At 59.7% G+C, this 24,130-nt stretch overlaps 1 protein-coding gene across 2 annotated transcripts in view; it reads right to left on the bottom strand.

The window, feature by feature from the left end:
* STAB1 (stabilin 1) overlaps positions 1-24,130 on the bottom strand; it is a 26,818-nt gene extending 2,688 nt beyond the window's left edge. Inside the window, exons 1-57 of one of the 2 annotated variants that reach the window (XM_029917099.1) lie at positions 23,990-24,130; positions 19,622-19,758; positions 19,158-19,270; positions 18,864-18,949; positions 18,725-18,794; positions 18,279-18,374; positions 17,857-17,967; positions 17,148-17,344; positions 16,770-16,900; positions 16,489-16,616; positions 16,111-16,196; positions 15,759-15,896; positions 15,476-15,619; positions 15,234-15,296; positions 14,840-14,953; positions 14,703-14,756; positions 14,383-14,463; positions 13,768-13,926; positions 13,330-13,392; positions 13,003-13,098; positions 12,726-12,812; positions 12,138-12,249; positions 11,515-11,701; positions 11,311-11,404; positions 11,040-11,198; positions 9,657-9,752; positions 8,950-9,045; positions 8,756-8,803; positions 8,447-8,577; positions 8,181-8,292; positions 7,726-7,803; positions 7,546-7,644; positions 7,316-7,414; positions 7,038-7,169; positions 6,760-6,888; positions 6,525-6,581; positions 6,076-6,159; positions 5,382-5,577; positions 5,184-5,279; positions 5,049-5,094; positions 4,872-4,948; positions 4,526-4,651; positions 4,296-4,369; positions 4,100-4,174; positions 3,728-3,850; positions 3,378-3,425; positions 3,083-3,160; positions 2,824-2,970; positions 2,334-2,474; positions 2,172-2,231; positions 1,652-1,828; positions 1,491-1,577; positions 1,230-1,379; positions 1,068-1,124; positions 790-991; positions 321-470; positions 127-231 (exon numbers count right to left, since the gene is read on the bottom strand). In XM_029917099.1, the coding sequence (XP_029772959.1) occupies positions 127-231; positions 321-470; positions 790-991; positions 1,068-1,124; positions 1,230-1,379; positions 1,491-1,577; positions 1,652-1,828; positions 2,172-2,231; positions 2,334-2,474; positions 2,824-2,970; positions 3,083-3,160; positions 3,378-3,425; positions 3,728-3,850; positions 4,100-4,174; positions 4,296-4,369; positions 4,526-4,651; positions 4,872-4,948; positions 5,049-5,094; positions 5,184-5,279; positions 5,382-5,577; positions 6,076-6,159; positions 6,525-6,581; positions 6,760-6,888; positions 7,038-7,169; positions 7,316-7,414; positions 7,546-7,644; positions 7,726-7,803; positions 8,181-8,292; positions 8,447-8,577; positions 8,756-8,803; positions 8,950-9,045; positions 9,657-9,752; positions 11,040-11,198; positions 11,311-11,404; positions 11,515-11,701; positions 12,138-12,249; positions 12,726-12,812; positions 13,003-13,098; positions 13,330-13,392; positions 13,768-13,926; positions 14,383-14,463; positions 14,703-14,756; positions 14,840-14,953; positions 15,234-15,296; positions 15,476-15,619; positions 15,759-15,896; positions 16,111-16,196; positions 16,489-16,616; positions 16,770-16,900; positions 17,148-17,344; positions 17,857-17,967; positions 18,279-18,374; positions 18,725-18,794; positions 18,864-18,949; positions 19,158-19,270; positions 19,622-19,758; positions 23,990-24,070 (6,163 nt within the window). In that variant the 5' untranslated portion in view covers positions 24,071-24,130. The remainder of the gene's footprint in view (positions 1-126; positions 232-320; positions 471-789; positions 992-1,067; positions 1,125-1,229; positions 1,380-1,490; positions 1,578-1,651; positions 1,829-2,171; positions 2,232-2,333; positions 2,475-2,823; positions 2,971-3,082; positions 3,161-3,377; positions 3,426-3,727; positions 3,851-4,099; positions 4,175-4,295; positions 4,370-4,525; positions 4,652-4,871; positions 4,949-5,048; positions 5,095-5,183; positions 5,280-5,381; positions 5,578-6,075; positions 6,160-6,524; positions 6,582-6,759; positions 6,889-7,037; positions 7,170-7,315; positions 7,415-7,545; positions 7,645-7,725; positions 7,804-8,180; positions 8,293-8,446; positions 8,578-8,755; positions 8,804-8,949; positions 9,046-9,656; positions 9,753-11,039; positions 11,199-11,310; positions 11,405-11,514; positions 11,702-12,137; positions 12,250-12,725; positions 12,813-13,002; positions 13,099-13,329; positions 13,393-13,767; positions 13,927-14,382; positions 14,464-14,702; positions 14,757-14,839; positions 14,954-15,233; positions 15,297-15,475; positions 15,620-15,758; positions 15,897-16,110; positions 16,197-16,488; positions 16,617-16,769; positions 16,901-17,147; positions 17,345-17,856; positions 17,968-18,278; positions 18,375-18,724; positions 18,795-18,863; positions 18,950-19,157; positions 19,271-19,621; positions 19,759-23,989) is intronic. The other variant, XM_029917100.1, reaches the window with a different exon arrangement.

Raw genomic sequence — 24,130 nt, 5'->3', positions numbered from 1 at the left:
CCTGGGTGCCCCTGGACCCCCTCCCACCCACCGTTGGTGGGTCCACTTGAGTGGGCAGTCGGGGCACGCACGGCACCACGAGCGTATGCAAGCACTCAGGTGGACACAAATGCAAACAGCACTCACTCAGCTGCACCTCACAGGTTGGCCCAGTCCAGCCCTCCTCACAGAAGCAGGAGCCAGAGCCCCCGAGGCCCTCGTCACAGCGGCCATGGGAGGTGCAGAGGCAGGCTGGGGAGACACCAGGAGGTGTGTGGCATTGGCGTGTGGGCCACAGGGCTCAGAGGGCAGGGTAGGACGGGTGGGTCAGGACAGCACACCTTGGCACTGGGGCCCAAAGGCACCCGAAGCACAGAGTTCACACGCTGTCCCTGTGAACCTCGGATGGCACTGGCACTGCCCGCTTCCACTCATGCCATCCATGCATAAGCCGTGGCCACTACAGGGGCTGCTGGCGCCACCAGGACAAGCTAGTGAAAGGCAGGAGAAGTGAGGGGGGCCAGGGCTCTCTGGGACACCCACCATACACAGCCCCAGCCCAGCCACACTGTCCATTCTGCACCCGGGGCAGCCAGGCCTCCTCTGGAAGCTGCAATCCACCCAAATCCCCTCACGGATGAGAACCCCACAGCCGCCCCGCCAGTCTCTCAGAGCACTCTCTCCCAGCCCGATCCATTCACTACCCAGAACTGCCCCACCCCACCACCCTGACACATCTTCTCCAGAGCAGTGGCCGGGGCTGTGCCAGAAGAGCCCCGCCAGCGACACCCACAGCCTTGGGACACTCACCTCGGCACTCGCTGCCGTAATGGCCAGGGCAGCAGCTGGGCTTCCAGGTGGTGGTGACACAGCTGCGGTGGCAGCCTCTGCCTAGGCCTTGGGGCTGACCCCAGAGGCTAGACCGGGTCCAAATGCGGCGCAGGGCCAAGGAGTGCAGTGGGGGTGACGTCCAGAACTTTGAGTAGTACCGCCAGCAGGTCTCAGGACTGCCCTGGGCCAAGAGGAATCAAACAGCCCTGGAGTCCCTGGGCCATGCCTAAACCCCCTCCCTGCTCCCAGACCCCTACCTGCTCCCGTGAGCCCTCAGGACAAGGCGGTTCTAGCCCACAAATGCTGCAGATCTTCTGGAAGGAATGGAGGTCAACACAGCAAGGTCAGATGGATGGATGAGGCAGGTCTCCTGGCTAGGATCCCGTGCCCTGCCACCTCTGATCTATGGCTCCCCTCACCAGCCTCAGAGGTTGAGTCTCGAAGCGGTCACAGCGGGCACCAAGGCCAGGTGGCTCCAGCAGCTGGTCGATGCCATAGGCCAGGCCACCCTCGAAGGGCAGGTGCCGCTGCACGATGCGGGCATCCTCCTCACCCACTGTGAGCTCACCCTACAGGTGGAGGAGGAGGAGTACACAGGGTCACAGATGCACTGCAGCCCCACACTGCCAGGGCCCCCCTGCCTCCTGCTTCCCTCATCCGAGCCCTCTCCTCACACTCACCGGCCGGACATGGCTGCAGGAGAAGGAGATGGGGGTCCCGTGCATGGTGCGGAGCGGGCCCAGGTTGGGCAGGTCAGATGCCAAAGCCTGAGCAGACAGAGCTATGGTTGGTTGGAGCTGGGCAGGCAGGCCGTGGGACCAAGGGCTGGGGGTATGCTCACCTCAATGTTGCGAATCACGTGGCCCCGCAGAATGGCTGCCAGCTTGTCCCGATGGTCTTCATGGTACAGCCAGACCTGGCGGTCGGGGGGCAGGGCTTGCAGGGCAGAGTCTGTGGGCCACAGCATCGTCAGGGGCCTGTGGGTTGCATCCTGAAGCAGGGGCAGGAGGCCAGCCACCTGGCAAGGAGAAGCAGGGGTGTGACAGAGACTGGTGGGCAAAGGTAGGGCTGGACCACAGAGATCTGGAAGGGGCTCCAGGGACCAGATGGCCAGCCACATTCTGTAGCCAGATATCCATGGACATACATGCAGGATAAGCATGCCCACACCTGGACTATTTTCAGGTCTGTGGACACACATAAGCATACCCTTGTGCTCACACTGGGAGACTCACATACACAGATGGCCTGTACACACACAAGGGTCAGGCTTACACAGGTGTAACAGGCTTACACTCACATTGTCACACACACACACAGGCACAAATGCACACTGACAGGCCCACACACGGGAGCAGTACCTTAATGAGGCCACTGAAGATCTTGTAGCCAAAGCTCTCAGCAGCGGCGGTGACGTTTCTCTGTGGAAAGGCACTTGTGAGCCTTGAGGTCAGGCAGGGAGGGAACATCTGAGACCCCAGTAACCTGCCCAGTAAGCCTCCAGGCCTGTGCCCAAGTCATACCCGCAGCATAGGGGCAGCGTCAGGCTTCCAGTATAACACGTCCGGTGGCAGCAGGACCCGGTCAATGAAGTGCAGCACACCATTCACAGCCTCGTGGTCATTGCTCACCACACGAGCGAAGTCATTGAGATAGATGCTGCCCTGGGGGTGGGGCCCAGCACTGAATGAGGCGGATTGGTGGGGTACTCATGCTCTGGGTGGGGCCTGAGGTGGGGGCAGAACTTGCACTGGGTGAGTCTTAGGGCAGAAGGTGGGCACCGTCAAGGCAGAAGGCCTCCAGGTATGGTCTGTGGGGTTGGGGGTGGAGCCAGGCTAGGAAGGCCTGGGCCTGGGGAGATGCCCTTGGAAATGGGCAGGATCTGGAGCTGGTCTCCTGGTCACTAAAGCCCGCCCAAGCGCAGGGGAGGCAAGAAGGTCTTAACTGCATGGGGTCAGGGCACAGGGTCAGGGTCTGTGGGTGGTTTGGGAAGGGGGCGGGGCCCAGGCCCACCTCTCTCTCGTGAATGCGCAGTGTGTGCCCTGAAAGCGTGGTGACATAGCCCTCGTCCAGCAGCTCCTGGCTCCTCAGCTGCCGACAACTGACCACGTGGTAGCGGAACACCAGCTGGCGGTGGGCGCGAATCCGGGCCAGCTCGTCCTGGAGTGGGAGTCCGGGAGAGTAGAGGGAGGCCCCTGGTTGCTGCCTCTGCCCACACCCGAGAATGCCCACGCCTGCCCAGCCTGGCTGTGGCTGGGTGAGGCTGCATTACCTGCGACAGGTTGGTCATTAGATCTGTGCGAGGCACAAAAACTGTGAAAGGCCCATCACCCTTGAGCTCCTTGTATTCCTGGGGGGGTAGGAGGAGACAGCTTGAGTGGAAAGAGGGGTAACTTTCAACGCCCTCGGGGCTTCCATAGATCCTCCTGGAAAGATTTGGACTCTGAGAGACCAGAACAACCAACACCCTGACCAAATGAGAACATGGAGGTCCAGAGACTAGTAGGATCGGCAGGTCAGAGAGACCCAGGCCGGACTGAGGAATTGGAAGCTAGCTGGTCACTCACCAGGAGGTGGAGGCTGAAGAATGAGGCAAGCCTGTCCCGAAGGAGCTCCTGGAGGGGGCGAGGATCAGCTCAGATTTTGGGTGGCCCCCATTCAGGGCCTGGTGCCTGTCCCAGCACCTGCGGCCCAAGGTCTGGCCAAGGCAGAGATGAGGAAAGGAAAGCCGGGGGTCTGAGCTGGGGTTAGGATTAGTTTCATGGATCATAGCTGGGTCAGGCCCAAGTAGAGTCAGGGGTCACGGTCATGGTTAAGGACAGGATCAGTATCAAATCTGGGGTCTTGATATCATGGGTAAGGCCCATGGGGAGGCACAGCCAAGGTTGGGTCAGGGGTCCAACTTGGGCACCATTACCAGGCCAACTCGGGCGCGGCAGGTGAAGCCATCACCCACAGTGTGAGCTGCATCGCAGGTGCACGTCCTCTGGCCATCCCCTGTGCTTTTGCACACAGCATCGGGGCTGCAGCCTCCATTACTCTGAGGCAGGGATAGGAGAGAGAGAGGCTGTCAGTGACTCCCAGACTCCTCTGCCCCAACTCTGGGTAAGGGGCCATGACAACCCCTGTCCAACCCCCAAAGCCTGGTTCGCTACTGATCAATCAGACTGGAGCTTGTGGGAGGGCAGCTTACCCTTCAGAGGCCCTTGGGACCCTGATGGGGGCAAGGAGGGCTGGTTTCTGCCTCAGTCCCCTTCCCCTAGGAAATGAGGTGGGGCTGGGTCCTGACCTGGGAGCAAGGGTCCAGGAGCTCACAGGTCCGGATGCCATCCCCACTGTAACCCTCACGGCAGCTGCAGGAGACCTGTCCCAAATCCTAATCAGTGGGGCTGCTGTGACCCAAGAGCAGGCCAGCATCCTAGACAGAAGGAGTACCCCCTACGAGGGAATGGCACAGCCCCAGTGTCCACCTCTGTTGTGCTGACCTGCTGGGGGCCTGTGGGGATACATTCAGCATGCACGTGGCAGCCCCCGTGGTGGACGAGACAGCTGTTAACCTCTGGGGGAAGAGATGCAGGATGAGAGGAGGCCCTTCATTCATCCGTGCAATCACGTGCTCACCCCCGCACTCTCAGGGCCTCTCCGAGTATGACTCACAACACTGAAGCCAGAGCCCTGGCCCCACAGACACCCAAGGTGGGCGTCCGAGCCTCACCCTGGCACAGCTCCCCATCTCCTGTGTAGCCATCCCGGCAGGTGCATGTCCGCTGCCCAGGCGCCACCTTGGTACAGTTGGCGTGAGGGGAACAGCCCCCATGGTCATGGGCACAAGGGTCCACCTCTAGGGGTAGATGATCCCAAAGAGCTGTGAGGAGCTGGCGCAAGGACAGAGTGTGGACAAGGGAGAAGGGCATGGGAGAAAGGAAAAAGTCAGAGGGAAGGGTAGGCCGCAAGATGGGACTGGGATCAAAACTAGGCTCAGAGGGGCTGGAGAGGGCTCTGCAGGGAAAGCCACTGAGAATTTCAGGGTGGGGACCCAGAGCACCCGTGTGTGACTGGACCTGAACAGTGGACGCCATCACCGGAGTACCCCGCAGCACAGACACAGGCCAGGCCTGTAGCCGAGTCCTGTATGCAGCTGGGAGGGGTGGCAGTAGCTCAGCCTATGCCCACCCGGCCCCTCTCTGCCCCCAGCACCCCGACCCACTTGCCCACCTGCCCAGGCTGAGCTCACTCACTTGGCATTGGGATCGCACTTCTTTGGGCACTCGAGGCTGGTGATCTCTGGGGGATTGAGAAGAAGGTTCTGGTCATTTGGACCGAGGAACCACCTCCCCAGGAGTCACTCACCTCTCCCCCTTAAGGCCACTCACTCTGGTCACAGCGGGGGCCCTGCCAGCCCACATGACAGACACAGCTTCCATTCCCTCGGAGTCCCTCCTGGCACAGCCCGTGGGCACAGTCGCAGACTGGGAGTAGAACGGGGAGGGTCAGGAGTTACCCAGTAGTCCCGTCCTGCCCCTGCTGGTCCGTCCCTGTGCCTGCTGTCCTCCGACCTCCCCAGTGCTCACCCCCAGCGCAGGTGGGCCCGTAGCGGCCCAGCTCGCACATCTCACAGGCTGTTCCATGGAAGCCCTCGTGGCAGCGGCATTCCCCGCTGCCAAGGAGCCGGTCCTGGCACTGCCCATGGGCTGAGCACACACCACCCAGCCCTCCAGGGCACGGCTCACACAGTGTGCCGAAGAAGCCGGGGCAGCAGTCAGGCACCTGCGGGGAGGGGACAGGGAGAGGCCCGGCGCAGCCAGATGTAGGAGGAGGGACGGAAAATGTTGGAGGGGTGGGGCAGGGACAGGCCACAAAACCATAGAAGCCAGTTGGAACCAGGGAGATGGAGGCTGCCTTCCACAACCCTCCTCATGGCAGGCATGAGGAAACGGAGGCGACAGCTATGCCGGATCTCATAGTGAGGGACAGAGCTGGGCCCAGCAGCTGTCCCTGGGGCCTGGTTGACAGTGTCCAGGCTGAACCCCTTTTTCCCTTTCCCTGTCCCTACCTCCTGGGGCATGGCCATGGGAACACACTGGCCCCACTGACCTCAGATCTCTCCCCCTTGCCCACCCTCTGGGCCCTCGCCCCCCTGGCCTCAACCCGAGTCCCAGCCCTGCCTCTGCCTTTGAAATCTAGGCCAAGTTCCTCCCCTGGGCCTGCACTCCCACCTCCCCCTTTTCTGGTTAGACTTGGGGGTGGGGGTGTTGCAAGGCAAACCTGGATCTTCTTGGCACATGTGTAAGAACAGCCCCGGGAGAACGAGTAGCCAGATCGGTAGACACAGCTCTTCCTGGGAGTGTTCTGGAAACAGGGGCAGGCAGGAGGGGTCAGCCCATGGCTCAAGTAGGGGCAGGACAGTGAACGGGGAGACAGACAGACTACAGGTATCAGTGGGTAAAACAGATGAGCAGGACAGCAGAAAATTAAGGAGGGATCAAGACAGGTAGACCTGATGAGACAGCAGGCAGGACCCAGGCCTCGGGCTGCAAGTGAGTGAGGCCTCCTGGCAGACCCGGGCCTGGGCCTCCCGGCCTCTACCAGGGAGGTCAAGCAGCCCTTGCTGTTCCATTCCCCAGGCCTGGGTGAGCCGACCGGGCCCTGCAGTCTCAGATACCTTGGGAGCAGAGAGCAGGTGAAGCTCAGAGCTGTGCTGAGCCCATCCTCACCTCCAGCTGGAAACCCTGAATGCAGCGGAATTTCCGGGTGCAGTTGACGCATTTCTCCTGCGGGGAGGGAGGGCAGAGTTTTCAGGTGGTCCTGGGGAGGGGGCCCCCAAATTCACTTTCCTTCCTGTCCCACCTTGACCAAGTGCCCCTCCCTGCTAGCCTGGCCAGCCAGCATCTCCCAGCTCTGAGCCCCACCCCACCCTTGGTATCCTCCTCACTGGCCTCAGCCTCTCACCCGCAGGGACTCGGCGTGGCTATGTAGGCAGCGGCTCGAGCCCACGGTCAGGACCCCCGACAGGCCAAACAGGGAGCAGCCAGGGGCCTCCAGCAGAGGGCCTTCCAGTGGCATGTGGTTGACCTCAGGCTGAGGAAGGCGATAGGAGGCTGAGTCCACCTCCCACACAACCCCCTCACCTTGGGGGCGACAGGCTGCCGGCGCGGGGGGGGGTATCTCCAGGATGGGTCGTCTCTGGAGCAGAGGTGGCAGGCTCCCAGCCCCCAGCCCCTGCAGACCTGGCCGCTATGGTTGTAGAAGACGAGCCAGTGGGCAGGGCCCAGGAGAGAGTTGCGGTGTCCCCCTCTCCGTAGGGATTCCGAGGAGAGGGCTTCCCCCAGGATCACATGATGTCGCACTGTGTCTGCATCCTGGCAGGGAAGAAGCTCAGGGGCTCCGGGGACTACCAAGTGCCCAGGGCAGTACATTCCACCCGCCTTGTCCCTTTGTCATAGGATGGGAGGCTCACCCAGGTTTCCACCCTCCCCCTTCAGTGGCCCTATCCCAGTGGCCTCACCAGGCTGCTGCTATTTCCCTGGGCCTCCAGAGAGCGGTTTGTGGGCACGAAGATGGTGTAGGCTGTGGCTGCCTCAATCTGGGGCACCAGCTTGTGGTGCTGGGGGCAGGGGGCCAGGGTCACCAAGGAGCATAATCCGCCCCCAGTCCCGACCCCAGGGCCAGCCAGCTCCCTCCAGGCCCAGGGGAGGTTGCCCCGACCAGGCACTCCCCCTCTCTCCTGTTCCTTACCTTCAGCAGCTCCCGGAAGAGGTGGAAGGCAGGCACTGAGTCTAGCTGCTGCAGCAAGCCCCGCCCATGCGGCGCATCCTCTCTCGGAGGCAGTAAGACCTGCCATGAGCACAGGGGCTGGTCAGTAGGTCAGTGCCCCTCAGCTTAGGATGTACCCCAGGCACACCCCTCCAGCCATACCTGGCTGAGGACATGAAGGACACCATTGGTGGCGAGGAGGTCAGCCACATCCACACTGGCATTCTGCACCCAGACCCTCTGGAAAGCAGCAAGCAGGGCTCAGCCACAGGGAGGCACAGGTGGACACTTAAGAGTGGGTATAGCACCCACAGAGATTCTGCTGGGCATCCAGGCAGCTACCGGTGGCCCCCAGCCTGGCCCAGACACCCAGATGGGTACACAGACCCACACCAGGACCCATGCACAAAAGGGACAGGTATGCACATGCAGACAAACAGACGGCCCCTGACAGGGCAATCACTGCTGGTCCCAAGACACTGTCTTGAGTATGCCCTCTGCCAGTCCTGTGGAGGTCAAGGGACCTCAAAATCATCACCAGGGACCCCCGTCTGGGAAGTCCCCCCACCTCGCATGTTCTGCATGACCCCCTCTCCTGCCCAGAGTTCACCACATACCCCACTGATGTTGTGAATCGCCCAACGTGTGGTAGGGCTCAGGGTGGCCACATCCTGCCCACCCAGCCGGGCCAGCTCCTCCTCAGAGAGGGCATCCTGGAGAAAATGGGCCCTGTGGGGCATGGGACTAGGTTAGCATAACCTACACTTGGGACTAGGCTCCACCCCAACAGGTGGACATAGGTCAGAATGAGAACCTCTGGGGAAGGGCGGGGTCTCACCCAGAAGTCCCTTCCCCACCCCAACTCCCTCCCCTGGCTGCCCACCTGACCAGGTGAGGCAGCATCTTTGGCTGCAGCCAGAAGGCCTGGTCCCCGGGGCTCAGCCTCCGGATGGCAGACTCGGAGGGCACCAGGGCTGTGACTCGGCTGTCAGTAGGAAGGGTGATGCCAGCACTCTGTGCATGTGGTGACAGGGGGCCAAGGGGAGTCATGAAGGCAGCCGCCTGAGATTGCTTGTTCCCAGCCTGCAGGCCTGCCCCCGCCTACAACTCTTAGAGATATTATGTGACACCTCTGGATCCAGGGAGAACTCCTGGATTTGAGCCCCAACCCCAGTATTCTGCCCTGTCCTACCTTGATCCATTGGTAGAAGACAGAGAAGTGGGCATTTGCCTCTAGCTCCTAAGGGGAAGGAAAGAGCTGAGGTCATCAGTCTAGGGACAAACCCAAGCCCCCTCCTCACCAGGACCCTGAGCACTGCCCCTTCCCACCTGAGATGCATGAAAGGACCCCCCCCCCACCCCCACCACACACAGAGACCCACTCACCCGGAGGATGTCTCCGTAGCAGCTGAAGCCATCACCTCCATAGCCAGAGGGGCATGTGCAGACCCGCTGACCTCCCCCCACTGCTCGGCAGGTGGCCTGGGGTGGGGGTGGGGCAAAGAGACAGTACCCAGATGGCAAGCAGGACAGGGCCCCAGCCTACATCTCTCTGTTCACCCTTATCACCTCTCTTTCTGCTGCCTACCTCTCTTGCTACCCAGCCCCATCACCTGTCTATCCAGCCAGCCAATCTGCATTCATGTTGCTGCTTTGGTATGTCCAGCCCTACTCTCCTAGGTCACTGAGCATTTGACATGAATGACCCCACTTCATCATGACAGATGGAGTGGGAAAGCCCAAGCTGAAGGAGCACCCAGGAGGAGAGGCCTGCACTGAGAGCAGGAGGAGCTAGCTGGAAGGCCTTCCAGTATACATGGGCAGAGGTGCAGTGATGTTAGCACAGAATTAAGTCAGGGAACAGACAGTAAGGGGCTCAGAGCGGCCACAGGAGCATGGAATGGGGTAGGAGGGCAAGGATGGAGACAGGAAGCAGAGCAGGGGCTGGGGCCTTCAGAATGAGTGAAAGCTCTATACTTCAGGCAAAAGGGTGACATGGTTTGGATTTGTGGCTTAGAAAGATTCCAACCCTGGCCATAGACAGGGACACCCAGAGAGCCTTCCCCAGGTCCCGAGCCCTCTCGCCCCCTCACCAGGTCATGGCAGCCACCGTTGCCTGCCCGGCAGGGGTCAATAGGACTGCACACATAGCCGTCCCCTGCGAATCCCAGCTTGCAGGTGCACCGGCTCTGGAGAGGGTAGAAGCAGAGGGCCTCATCTCACCAGGGGCACCCACCCCTCTCCTTCTCTACTCCCCAGCTCTCCATGGGCCCTATGCCTTACGGAGCCTTGTTCAGATCCATGGAGCTTCTCCCAGCTCCACGTTCCAGATCAGGAGGCTGAGGGGAGGCTGACTCTTGAGATGAGTCCACAGAAGTGATGGCATTGGCAGGGAGGCATCCATGGGGACCTGGTACCCCTCTGCCCTCAGGCATGGGAGAGGTCAGCAGGTGTGGTGAGCAGGCAGGTGTCTGCAAGGCTGGCCCCAGGGCTGGCAGCACAGACACACCTCTGACCCTGCCACCCTGCTCTGACCCTTCCCATTGAATGCCCATGTCTTGGGCTTGTCCATAATACAGCTGAGTGACTGATGACACTCCCCAGATCTCAGTTGCCCTTGTCTGCAAGTTGGGGGCATCTCAACCTACTTATTCTGGTCCTCAGTTCAGGACTTTAACATTGTGTAGCTCCTTGTGGGGCGGGGAGTGACAGTCCTCACAGCCAGTTGGGTGCTCGCCATGGATGCCCTGTGGGTGACCCCAGCCATCGTGGGACAGGTCCCTGCACACACTGACCCAGAGGCAGCCAAGCCTGGCCTCCCAATCAGCATATTAGACATTTGTGCTGCCCAGTCCTCAAGTTCACAGGCCTGATGTGCCTCACAAGAAAAGCTCCAGATACTCAGAGCCTGTGGCTGGGGTCTGAGGCTGCAGAGCTCCACAGCTGGATTTCCAGGAGTCTAGAGATTTGGGGATGCCACTCTTCTTGGACAGGAGTCCCCTTGGCTTTGCTCAGAATTGAATTCCTAAGTCTCGATCAGGAACTAGCATACAACACACACCTGGTGCCATGTGGGAAACCAGTGAGTGAATGAGTGAACTCGTGGTCAGGAGACCGTGGCCCCGAGGCCAGGTAGAGCAGAGGACTCATGGACTCGGTTACGAGAGTCCTCATCCCTGAGGGACAGGAGCCACGGCCTTCTGATTTGGGAAAAAGGCAGCCTGGGACTGGTGCTAGAATGCTCCTTCCTTTAAAACTGCCACGGACTTCATTTCGTCTCCAGCATACGTCCACTGCTTCTAGACTGTCCGACTCAACCTTCCAGCCCTACATTCTCACTTGTGTCTGAGGTTTGAGACTCTGAGCTGGAGTTGTTGGGAGTGGATGCTCCTGGAGCCAGACGGCGTGGGGTGAGAGTCCCCCTGAGTGAAGACCCCACGCCACACTCTGCTGCCTCCAGGCTTGCTGTGCCTCACCTGCCCAGGTCCCACGTAGCTGCAGAGGGCGTCGGAGTGACAACCACCTCTCCCATCCAGCTCACACTCGTCGATGGCCACGCAGACACGGCCGTCCCCGCTCCAGCCTTTGTGGCACGTGCAGTGGTGTTTGCCCAGGGTCCCAGGGACACACTCAGCCTGTGAGAGCCACCATCAAACGACTCAGATCCGCAGGGCAGTGGGCTGAGGGAAAGGAAGTCCCCCTCCCACCTCTGGGTCAGGGCTTCGAGAAAGAGACAGTGAGACTGACATTTTCTGAGCAGCCGCCGCGGTCTGGGTGGGAGCAGGGGTTGCTGGGTGTACAGGAGAAGCCATCGCCCTCAAAGCCATCAAGACAGACGCACCTGCGGCGGGTGAACGCAAGGCCTCCAGTGAGCCTCTGGAGGAGGCCTGAGGCCAAATGAACTGACAGGCACAATCATGGACAAGACAGAGAGGAAACGTGATTCCTCACCTGGTGACGCCGCCCTGGCTAACGCAGCGGGCGTGCAGGTGGCAGCTCTGGGCCTGTTCTGCGGGCCCACAGAGCACAGTGGACTCATTGCAGAAGTGGCCGCTGAAGCCTGGGGCACACGTGCCACGCTGGCACACACCCCCACTGCCTGGACGGTTGTCACAGAGACCGTGGACACAGCCACAGTCTGCAGGGAGGAGATGGGAATAGGAAAGCTGAGGCAGGGCCAGGGCTGGCTAGGGACGGGGATGGGGCAGTCGGCATAGATTTGACTTCAGGGTCACAAAATGAGAGGCCATCCCAGACTCAGTGGGCAGGCAGAAGAAATGCAAGCGGGGCCATTCATTGCTTTCAGTCACCCCATTCTAGCTGCCCTGCCCGTAACACCACCATCAGAAAGTTCTTCTTTGTGTCTGACTTAAATCCCGCATACTTTAGATTGAACCACATTTGTTGTCCAGGCGTGGGTGAAGGAGACATCTATTTTTGTCCCCAAATCCTCCCCTCTTCCCTCTGGCCTTCACTCTTCCACCAGGGGCTACTCCCCTTCTTGGGAGTCCCCAACCCCCTTTCCAAGCAGAGCCTTTTTTCCCTGGCAGGCAGCCTGGGCCAGGACCACCCACCTTCCTGGCACCGGTCTCCGTGCTTATTTGGGTTGGAGCAGATGTGGCAGGCGATGCCTTTGTAGTCTGGGAAGCAGAGGCAGGCCCCGTTGCCCCGGACCCCATCGCTGCACTGGGGGTGGGCAAGAGTGGACCCAGTCACAAGGTAGGGGCTGTCCTCCCCCTCCCCCCACACCCTCTCCCTCCATGGGGTGGCTCTGAGCTTCTGCTCCCCCTGGAAGACCTCCCCCTGGAAGAGACAGAGCCAACAATGCTGCCAAAGAGCTGGCCCCTCAAAAGACACTGGCCCTAGAGGCTTCAGGGGTGACCTTTGCACAACCTAGAAGCGCACAAGCACTCCCCAGCCTCGATGCTGCTGAGTGGTGAGACAGAACACACAAAAGCACCGACAAACAGCCTTCATGAAAATAGGTACCCAAATCCATTGACTTCATTATTTCTAATTAAAATACTAAAAACAACAGGGTCCAACTCCCCCTGCCTAGATGTCGGAAACCTGGGGCCAGAGACAGGCAGGCTTGGCTCGCACACACAAGGGGTCACTGGCCGACTCCCACCCCTCACCCCAGCACAGTGGGGGGAACTCACGGTGCCTTTGCCATAGCAGGGGTTGGAGAAGCCCCCAGGACACTGTATACAATCGGGCCCAAAAAACCCTTTGCAGCAGCCAGGTTTCTGGAAGAGACAAAAGTGTGTCTGAGGGTCCGTCGAGGGTCACTGCCGCTCCCTGTTCCCATCTCTAGAGCAAGCAGGTGAGTGAAGCCCCTCTGGGATGCAACCCGGCGCTCTGAGGAAGGCAACCTGCTCGGCTCTGGAGGGGGGGCTCCAGCTCGCTGGGCGGTGAGCACCCCACACCCAGGCTCACCAGGATAGTCTGGTTGCAGTAGTGAGCACAGCCTTTCTTCAGGACGTTGAGCCCAGTAGGGTCATGGGTGTAGACACACTCCTTGGGGAAGATGTCCTGGGTGGGCCGCACAAAGCTGGTCAGCAGGCGTAGGGCCTGAGCCGGCCCCCTTCGCCAGGCAGCTCTGACCCAGGGAGTGCTCAGCTATCTGGGTCCAGCATTCCCACCCTCAGTGGGGCTGAGAAGGGCTGAGCCTCCAGGTCCAGCCTCACAGCACCTTCTCCTGACCCTGACACAGGGCGGAAGTCTCACTGGGTGGCCCTGAGGGCCCTGCCGAGGGACACTCACCAGCTTCATGCTGTTGGGGGGGCACGTGCTGGTGTTCAGGGCTTGGCAGTCCACACAGGAGCCCTGGGCAGGGAAGGGCCGGTGGGGGCGGGGGAGGGGGAGAGTGGTTAGTCATGGTTTATTTGTACAGCAGACCCTAAGAAAGCATCACAGAGCGAGGCCCTGAGGTCAGAGGGAGCCAAGGACAGGAAGGCCAGGGCAGAGGTGGGGGAGTGTGAGAACTGTGGCAGAGGGCTGGGACAGAGGGCCAAAAGATGCAGGAGTGATACCGAAGGAACCACCAATAGGACTGCTGAGACCGGGGAGGAGGGGCGGGTGGAGGGAGGGGAGGCAGGCACATCTGTGGGGTCTGTGCCCAGGCCCCAGCCCCAGAGCCACTGGAGGAGAACAGGCAGTGCCGGACCCCAGGAAGGCAGGGACTGTGTGGCATGTGCTCACCGCCACGATCTTGTGCTGCTCCTCGTTGCAGTGCTTAGGCAGGATGGGCAGGATGGTCGGGGGCAGCAGGACACCCTCCAGCATGTGGATCACGCCATTGGCAGCCAGCACATCCACTCTCCGTAGTGGGACCCCCTCGGGTCCCAGCAGGATGCGCCCCTGTGGTGGAGCCCGATGTGCAACCTGCCCAGCCTGGCAGACCCCTGGGCCCGCTGCCCCCATCATCCCTACAGCCCAGCCTGCGGGCCATCTCCTCTCCCCTCTCCCTGGCTCTCTAGAGCCCCCTGCTCTGGCAAAACTGCGCCAGCCTCTGTGCCCCAAGCCATGTCGTTTCTGCCTACGTGGTTTCCAGCCTCTGGGACCAGAGTCACATGGAACACCACTGTCCCCCCACCACCTTTGTGCCCACTCTCCACATCTCTGGAGCCCCCCCCTGTATGTTGGGCCCCAGGAGAGGGATTTGATCTGTGCCTGCCTCCCACATAGCCCCACCAGGACCTGCGCTATGTGGGGCTCAGAGCACAAGGGCAGGTCTGAAAGAGACCACATAACCAGCCAGTCATCACCAGCCCCTCTATCAGTCCATTCACTCCAGATTTTGTTAGCGGAGCTCACCTCCTCGGAGATATTCACAGCCAGGACCTGGTTTGCCACGGTGAGGACCCGACCTTTGGAAATGAGCTTCTCAATGGTCAGCTGCGGCAGAGGAGAGTGTGGTCTTAGGCTGGGCATTAGCCACACTGTGAGGTCCCACACAGTCCTGCCCAGGTGACTCACAGCCTCCACCTTGGTCCCCAGACTCTTCTGTGCTTATAGAGCCCAAATGGATGGGGAGAGGAAAAGGGGCTCCCAGGGAGGCCGGAACCTACAGACAAACCTCCAAAAGCCCAGCAGTAGGTACAAGCTGGTCGCCCTTCCAGAGAAGAGCCTCTCACCTGGCCCTGGCTGGAGATGTGGTACTTCACCAGCTCCTGTAGTTTGGACAGACCCTGGCAGGGGAGAGAGGGCTTAGTAGGGGAGGCTGGAGGCCCAGGCACCCCGTCTTCCCAGCCCCTTCACCCACTGAGCTTACAGCTGTGAAGAGGTAGATCAGCCGGCCATCCCGCAACATGTCCACAGCCTCGTTGCTTGGGACAAACACTGTGAATGGCCCGGGCCCATCCAGGATGGAGGGTAGCCCACAGTTCTGTGGCAGCGAGAAGGAGGCTCAGGCAGGCTCGGCCTCCACCTCTGAGGCCTGCCTGGGCCCTGCCACCCTCAGTCTTCAGGGAACGCCCGTGAGGAGTAAGTGGGAGACAATCGCAATGGGTCCATGCTAACACAGAAACTCACGACAGTGATGGGTAGGTTAGAGGATGGGGGCACGGGCAAAGGCCCACACCACTTCAGACCCTAAATCCCTGTGGGGTAATGAGGGATCCCGAGACAAAAGATCAAGTGGGCTAGAACCATACCCCCAAACTCACCTCCAGGATGGTTTCAAACCGGCTGAAGGCCTCAGTAGAGGCAAGGATCTGACCGATGGTTCTCTGTAGCAAGGGACAAGTATGAGAGCCCCAGAGAAGAGGGTGAGGCTGCTTTAGCCTCAGAGGGGAAGGAGTTCTCTTCCAGGCCTGCCCAGAACTGCCCCTGCCCACGCTCCGAACTCTGTGGGAGTCAGAGGTCACCCAGGGGCATGTGGTGGAGAGAGGGGAGGGCACTGGCTTACCTTGGGGTCCTCGGGAAGCTCTGGTGGGGGCTGCCACTGCAGAGCGGTGACCAAGTGGAAGATACCATTGGCTGCCGGGTAGTTGGCCTTTTGGATGGTGAATGTCTGCTGGGGGTGGTCTTTGTACTTGTACGTGTACTTCTGCTGAGACAGGAGACCTCTGGCTCATATGGCACAGGCCAGCCTCCTGTTCTGAGGCTCCGTTCTACCTCCACACGGTTGCTCAGGCAGTGTCCCCCAACTGTGACACCTCTGGTGCCCAGGCTGAGATTGCCCTCCTTACCATGAAGTGGTTGAGAGTGACAGTAATCTCCTGCCCATCCAGCGTCCACCACCTGCGTGTCTGCCGGGTCCCCAATTCCTCCAGGATGTGCTGTCCCGCGATGATGTGCTGTTTGCAGAGCTGCCGGGCAATGGACGCCTGTGGGCACAAGGGGACCAGGGTGCTGAGTGGGGCCATGGTGGCCAGGGGTCGTTATGCCACCCTGCCCAATCGATGGAGAGGACAAAGGGCATCCCAGGCCTCAGCTCCCCAGAGTATGGAGTGGGGACTCCCTCAGAGCCCTAAAGCCTGGGGCAGGGTCCCAGGAGGAGACAAGGGCTGGCAGCCAGCTCCTCGAGGGGAAGGGGCTCACGTTCATGGTTCTGGAGACTGACGAGAGGGACGGCACCAGCACTGTGAATGGGCCTGATGTGGTAAGGATCTCGCGGCAGCCCTGGTCTAAAAGCCAGGAAAGGGTGGATCAGAACAGATCTGGGAAAACCTCAGGGATCAGTCTTATGTTTTGAAGAGCTGGGTGGGGGGCACTGGGCCTTGGTCTAGGGTAGAAGAGAGGCATCAGGATTTGGGCAGCTACCTTCCACTTCCAATCTCACACCCCACCACACCCACTCTGCCCCCACAGCTCTTGGGCAGAGAGACAGGGCATCATTTCAGGGTCTGTCCCTCCCTCCCTGCTAAGAATGTGGGGTATGAGGGACAAGGTCACAGGGAGGTGGTAGGGGTCACATACCCAGCATGGCCAGGGTGACTCTCAGCCTCAGGAACACCACACCCAGCTGGCTGACCTTCTGTATCTCATGGAGCAGGTGTCCATAGCAGGCACGCCCATCCCCTACCTCACCCTCCCTGCACACACAGCTAGGGACATGGGTAGAACCGGTCAGGGCAGGGAGTATGGCCAGTCCCCACCACCTGGCCCTCACCCACCTGTCCCCAACAGGGCCCTTGTCCCTGCCCAGCCCACCTTCTCTGCTCTGCCCCTGTTGCCCACCCTGAAGCCCTCGTGCCTACCTGGTCTTCCCATCGGGGGTCACCTGACAGGTGGCTGAGCGATCACAGGAGTGTGGGAAGCAGTAGGCAAAGCAGCCGGCAGAGGCATTGTGGTTGATGCTGACCAAGCCTGGCTTACACTGGCAGGAGGCCTGGGCCACCAGGCAGGGGAAGGAGGGTGACATCACATCTATGAAAACCACTGGCGTCTGGCATCTGTTGCACCCACAAAGCTATGCTTAGCCCGCGCACCCACCAGCTGAGAAAAGGGCTTTCATTCTCGTCCCATTTTACAAAGGGGCCAACTGAGGCTCCCAAGAGGCCCATGATGTGCCCAGGGTCCAGTAGCCAGTGTGGGTGCATGACCACAGGACAGGGCCGGCCCAGGGCCCAGCTCACCTTGCCTGATCTCAGGTACACACACACAGTGGAGTTTCTGGGGCAGCCACCATAATTGATGGTGCACGGGTCATGGGGCAGACACACCGTCCCGTCACCGTAGTAGTCCTTGGGGCAGCGACACTGTGCCTGCCCCGTGGGGCTCACTGAGCACTGGGCCAGTGGGGAACAGGGCGATGGCTGGCAGGGATTCGGGGCTGCCAGGGCAAAGAGAGAGCCCAAGTGAGCTGAGCACCCAGGAGCCCCATCACATCTGTAATGATGGCCCAAAGGTGAGGTGAGCAAGTTGATCTAGAACTTGGAGATAGACCCTCTCTCGATGGCAGGCTGAACTTGCTACAAATGGCCAGATCGTACTTGCTGGTTTAAAGTAGGGAGGCGGAGGTGCTGAGGGAGGCGGGGGTGCTGGGTGGCTCAGTCAGTTAAGTGCCCGACCCTTGATTTCAGCTCAGGTCATGATCTCACAGTTGTGAGATTGAGCCTCCAGTCCAGCTCTGTGCTGCCTGTGCAGAGCCTGCTTGGGATTCTCTCTCTCTCTCTCTCTCTCTCTCTCTCTCTCTCTGCCCCTCCCCAGCTTGCATGTGCTCATGCTCTCTCTTTCTTTCTCTCAAAGTAAATAAATAAACATTTAAAAATAATTTTAAAGGCTGTCTTCCCAACTCCTGGCCATTCTGAGCTTGGGCCTCTGGCATCTAGGTCACAGACTTACCTCTGCATTCTCTGCCCTGCTGAGTGTGGCCCGGGAGGCAGTGGCAAGCGGGGGCCTCTGCAGAGCACTGGGAGTTCTGGGGACAGTTCAGGGCCTGGCAGACTGGCAGCTCTGAGTGAAGAGGGGGCAGTGCTATGGTGGCTCAAGGCCCCAGGTTGGAGAGGAAGACAGGAGTGAAGGTGTTCTGCCCAGTTTGCTGTGCAACTCTGGCCAGGGCCTTGCCTTTTCTGGGCCTCTGGGCAGTGTAGGTCTCAGAAAACATTCCCTCCCCCTGACCAACTGTGTGCCTCTCCCACTTAGAAAGAAATTAGGTTTTGGGCAGAGGTCCTGCTGAGGCTCAGGCCCCATCCCTCACTATTGGCCTCTCTTGCTCTGCCCACTGAGTACCTGCCACTCCATCCTGCCCCAGCAGCCCTGCCTACCTTGGTCACAGTGGGGTCCAGTGTATCCAGCAAAACACAGGCAGCTTCCATCTCCAAGCGGCCCACGGCTGCATATGCCATGTATACAGCTGCACACTGGGAGGGACACACAGGGACACACAGGGACATTGAATCCCTACCCTCTGCATTTCTAGAACTCAGCTTCAGCTGGCCCCATCTCAAGAATACAGGGCTGTGATGCAGGACTATAGGGGTGATTGGAGCCCAAGTGAGGCTCCTGGCCTAGCCTAGGGGTCCAGGGGGTGCTAGGCCTCTAGGAGCAGCATGGGGCTGGGGTATGAGCAGGCAAAGCTCATGTCCTGGGAGGTGGAGTGTCAGGCTGAGGGGCTGGGAGGGAGGCTGCTGGGGGCTGTGGACATGGACTAGGTCTCCAAGGGCCCCCAAGTGGGCAGTGACCCTTGCTCCCCTGCTTCACTGGCACTCACCTGACTGGCAGTTGGGCCCAAACCGGTCAGGGTCTTGGCAGTCCTGACAGGCGAAGCCAGTGAAGTTTTCCTGGCAGAGATTTGCAGCAAGTCAGAGCAGCCCTCCACTGCCCCCACCCCAGCCCGACCAGGCCCTTACCTGGCACATGCAGGTCCCATTCCCGTCTATGCCATCCAGGCAGGTCCCATGGCCATTACACGGAGTCTCAGCACCCCCAGGACACTCTGTGAACCCCCCCCAGAACTCAGCTGTGCCCCTAAGAATGCATTATTCACCCCTGACCCCAGCATCTCCAGGCAGCCCCGGCCCCTCCCCCAGGGAGCCAAGCTATGCTCATTTACTGAACCAGTAGAAGGAGGTGCAGGCAGATGCTGCAGACAGGGGAGCCCAGGGCCGGGGTATGAGGAGCAAGACTGGGCCCCCACCCCATACCATAGCACTGGGACCCCCAGAAGCCAGGGCAGCAGGCCTTCACCACGCTCTTCCAGCACTCCATGCTGCAGCCGCTCATGGACATCAGAGAGTCCCCCAGCTGCACCTCATAGCTGGGCACAAAGGTGGGCAGGGTGACAGGAGGGACCCCCACTCAGCAGCCCCCAGCCGGCCTCCCCACCCTGGGTTCCAGTGCTCTGGCTCTACCTCCCCTCTCTCTGCCTGGTCCGGTGCTGAGCGAAGGGTTGGCACATAGTAGGTGCTCAATAAACACCAGTGGCTCTCACCTCCTCCCTACTCCCTGTCTCTGCCCCACTGGAGGAGCCAACATACATGTGGATAAGTGAGTCCCTGCCCTCACATCCAAGCCTGCCAGGCTCTCCCTCATCGCCCCAGCCTTCCCCCACCCCTCACCCCACGGGATGCTCCTGGCAGTGAGCAAGGATGGAGGTGGGGATCCGCACCGGCAGTCCTGGGAGATCTTCTCTGGTATCTCCCGAAGCCAGCCTGGGGGGCACATCCGCCTCTTGATGGCAGAGCACATGGTGCAGGGTATGTGCATGACAAGCTTGGTCTTCACATCGCAGTGTCTGGACTGCACCTGGGCAACAAGTAGAATTTGGAGTGAGGGGCCTGGACCCTGTGCCCAGTCCTGGTTCTGTTCTGACTGAGGCAAGGTCTAGTACCTCTCTCCAGGCCTTGGTTTCCCACCTGTTCCAGAAAGACAGGGGAGACTGTGAGAGATGGGGAAACCTGCCTGTCACGGGTTGTCCTCGCCACAGTTTGCTCCTATACCACAGTCACCAACTTCTGCCCAGGGCCACAAACACATGCCCAGAAGCCTGAGTCTATACCTCCTGATGTGATGAGAACTCAACCATTTTGTTAGATCATAGTCTATTCAGATAATGAAACTGAACCCTGGGCCCCAAACCACCCAGAGACTGGGTCTGTCAGGGACCAGAACTTGGGACTTTCAACCTAGTGTTCATTATCATCTCTCACTTAAAAGTAAACACTAAATGCCACAGCAGACACTGCTTGGGAGAGCGCAGTGATCCAATTCCCAGGCACAGGCAGAACCCCTTCGGTCATCACTTTGCCCTGAGCATGTCTCCACTGTGCTGCTAAAGGACCCTCTCAGCAAGCCCAAGGGCCCACTCAGCTGCCCTGGGGGCAGAGACCCAAGAGCCGGCCCCAGACTCAAGAGGCAAGTACGTGAGCAGATGTGCACAGGAAGTCTGTATGGGTTCCCTGCACTCTGACCCCAGGCCCCACACACCAACGTGGACCCAGATGTCCACAACTCATCATTGAGTGGGCAATGCTGGCCATGAGGAGCCTCGAGGACGCAGGTGGCTTCCCAGGGGAGGAGACAATGGAGTTGGGGCTGAAAGATGCATAAGAGTTGGCCAGGGTTGTACCCCTGGTAGAGGGGACAGGAGAGGCCAAAGCCACGAAGTGCAAAGGAGCAGGTGATCAAGTATGACAAGGCAGAGAGCAGCCAAGAAGAGGGGCCAGTGGCCAGGCCAACTGGCTTGTTTTAAATGGGTCTTCTGGGGGCGCCTGGGTGGCTCAGTCGGTTAAGCCTCCGACTTCGGCTCAGGTCAGATCTCACGTTCGTGGGTTCGAACCCCGCGTCAGGCTCTGTGCTGACGGCTAGCTCAGAGCCTGGAGCCTGCTTCTGGTTCTGTGTCTCCTTCTCTCTCTGACCCTCCCCCTCTCATGCTTTGTCTCTCACTGTAATAAAATAAATAAAACATTAAAAAAAATTTTAAATGGGTCTTCTGGGGCACCTGGGTGGCTCAGTCAGTTAAACCTCCGACTTCGGCTCAGGTCAGATCTCACATTCGTGGGTTCGAGCCCTGCCTCAGGCTCTGTGCTGACAGCTGAGCCTGAAGCCTGCTTCTGGTTCTGTGTCTACTTTTCTCTCTGCCCCTCCCCCCCTCATGCTCTGTCTCTCTCTGTATCAAAAATAAATAAAACATTAAAAAAATTTTTTTCAATGGGTCTTCCGGCTACACAGAGAACAGAGGCCAAGGTTGGGGTGGTGAGGGTAGGGGAATAGGCCATCCCCTAGGGGTGTTGGGTGCTAAGAAAACCCAGCCCTGTGGTCCCACTCCCTGGCCTGCCACAGCCCCTGCTAATCCAGTATCCCTGGGGCCACTGTCATGGCAACAAAGTCCCAAGACCAGTGCCATGCTCTGGAGGGAGGGAAGCTGAAGTCTTGGTTTTAAGTGGGAGAAGGACCATAGGAGAGTGTGTGTTGATGGAAGAGAGGATTTGGGGGCCCATGGCCCAGACTAGAGAATCTAAAATATTCTAATCTAAAAAATGCTGAACATGCTGCGGTGCAAAGGGAGTGAGTCCGGAACATCTCTTTCCTAGAAGGTTACAGATGTGAGGCCTCTCAAGGCAAGAGGAAAGGAGAAACAGTGGCCTGATGTTTTCTTCTGAGAGAACACGAGGGACTGAGGGCTGCTCTCTGCTGCTGTGATTTGGTCCTTGCTGCTCAGGCCTCTGCGGTCTGCAAAGAAGGAAGTTGCTGAGAGTGGCCTCAGGACCAGCCGTGGGGCTGAGTATTGTGGTCTCATTCCCCACCCTGGGCCTCAAGTCTTTGCTGAGCCAGGGAATGTCTAGGAAGTTGGGTAACTCCAAGGCCGGCCAGCTGCTGGCTCAGGGCAAAGGCACTCCTCAGGGCCACCTGGTCAGCTGGGTCCAGTTATCGTTGTGGGCACCACTGGCCCAGGGACTGACTCTCAGAGGAACGGTCAGGCCTGGCTAAGGGCTCGGGGGAGGGAGAAAGAAAGCACACTCTTTGCTCTTGGCAGGGCGGTGGGGTTGGAGCGTGGAGGTACTTTTCATTGGGGAAAATCTGTGTGAAATGTTGAAGAGTGGATAAGTCAGCTGCTGAATCATACTTACCGTGGGGAGTGTACGAGGCACGGGCACCAGGCCCCTCTGCCCTACAGCCTGGAAGGGGCGCCAGCGTCTCCAGCACACAGTGTCCTGGCTAGTCCCTCTGGGTCACAGCCCAGTGCTGAATCAGATTCCCTTCTTCCCCGGGCACCTCAGGACCGCCTGAGCCCGGCCCTGGGTGCTGCCCTCTCCCTGCCCCAATCCAGAACTGAGTTTGCAACATCTGCTTCCCACAGAGACAGACGCTGCTGGGGAAGTTGAGGAGACAGAGGTGTAAAGCCTATTGTGAGGTAGGAGAAATTCCCCCAAGATAGGGCCTGGGGCTCAGAACCCAAACTCCCTCAGAAGGGTAGCCTCCCTTCTCCCCGGCCCCCGAAACCTCCAACTGCTTCCTCTGCCCTAGATTAGCACCCTTCTCCCTCCAAAACCCAGCTTGAGCCCACAGGCTTCTTCTGGACCTGCAAGGAGGAGAAACTAAGCAAAAGGCTTTTTGAATGGACAAGGTCTAAAACTCCCCCTCCTCCAGGAAGCCTTCCTTGCCTCTACTGCCTGAACCTGCCTGTGTTTGAGTCCTGCTTCTGCCCCTTGCTGGTTGTGTGACCCACAGGTCATCTTTACCCCCTGGAGCCTCAGTTTCCTAATATTTGGAGAGGGCCTCACGCTACAGGGGGTTCCAGGAGGGTTGAGTGACTGAGGATGCGAGAGAAGACCAGTATCGCCATGTCCCTGTTCACAGGAGCACAGGGATCATCAGCCCTGGCCTAGGCTGGCTAAGCCCCAGCCCTAAGATACCAGCTGAGAGGTAGTCAGAGCATAGGTCTCTGATGGAAAAATTCCCAGCATGAGGCCCTTCATCGACCCGTCCCCAGAACATGAGGACGTGGCAAGGCGCAGCCTAGAAACCTGGGCTCTTCCACCATCAGTCACCCCTGCAGCCTCCACCTGCCCAGCCCCAGTCCTGACCTGGTCCCGCCTGGCAGTGAAGTCCTGGACAAGTCTTTCTTCTCTGGATCTCAGCCTGCCCACTAACGATAATGGGGACAGCAGCAGCTGCCCCAAGAATCAGATGAACTTGGCCTCATGGTGGAGGGAACCCTCATCTGTAGGCAGGCCCCCTCCGGGCAACTCTATCTCCACATTTAGGGTGGGAGGCTCTTCTGGAAGCTCTGGTGGGGACAATGGCCCTGATCCGGGGCTCGAGCAGACCCGAAGATGGGCAGCTGGGAGGTGGCTGGTGCGTGTGAGACCTGACAGCCACACACTGGGACCCATTCTCGGGGGAGTCGCAGGCAGTGGGTGGGAGTGTGGCTTCAGGGTTGGACAGATGGTCTCCATCCATTCCAGGGGATAATGCCCAGGTGTGCCCAGGGCTGGGCACGATAAAAGACAGCGCTTAGGGTTGAGAGTGTTCTTGTTGGCTGCTGCTTACCCAGAGGGACTAGGGTTGAGTAGACCTCATTCTACCCCTGGGGCCAAGCACAGGTACACACGAGTGTGTGTTCCACAGCCTCCAGGGCTGGGAGTGATTTTATATCCAATCCCCAGGCCAGCGTCCCAGAGAGACCAGGCCCCAGTCTGGACAGGGAGGGGAGGAGGATGGGCCTGGTTCTGTACCCTCAACTTCAGGCTGGAGAGCCCCGGGATGGCTGCCCAAATCACAAGGCTGGCAAGCTGGGCGCAGTTATAGACACAGGCCAACACACCCCTGCCCCCCGAGGCAGCTAGACACAGACTTCTCAGCCTGTGGAAGTGGGCACAACAGCCCAGCCCTCTGGTCTGCTCGGAGGTCAGACAAGTATTAGCTGCCCCGTGTGTCCCCCTAGACCTGTGCCCAATCTGTGCACTTCCCTCCCCGCTCCCACCCCTGGCCAGCGGGCCTGGATATCATGTCCTCCACACTGGCTTCTACTCACCTTCTGCCCCCTGGTGAAGCTGGAGCCTGCTAGGCAGAAGGCCAGGAGGCAGAGCAGGAGGAGGCCTCGGGGCCCTGCCATGGCTGGTGGTGGCTGACGGGCACGCCGTCCAGGACAGTCAGGGAAGCCAGTGTGAGGAAC

This window comes from Suricata suricatta, chromosome 12 (assembly GCF_006229205.1).
Source record: "Suricata suricatta isolate VVHF042 chromosome 12, meerkat_22Aug2017_6uvM2_HiC, whole genome shotgun sequence".
NCBI lineage: Eukaryota > Metazoa > Chordata > Mammalia > Carnivora > Herpestidae > Suricata > Suricata suricatta.
The sequence above is the reverse complement of the archived record's forward strand: the minus strand, read 5'-3'. Positions and strand labels throughout refer to the sequence as shown.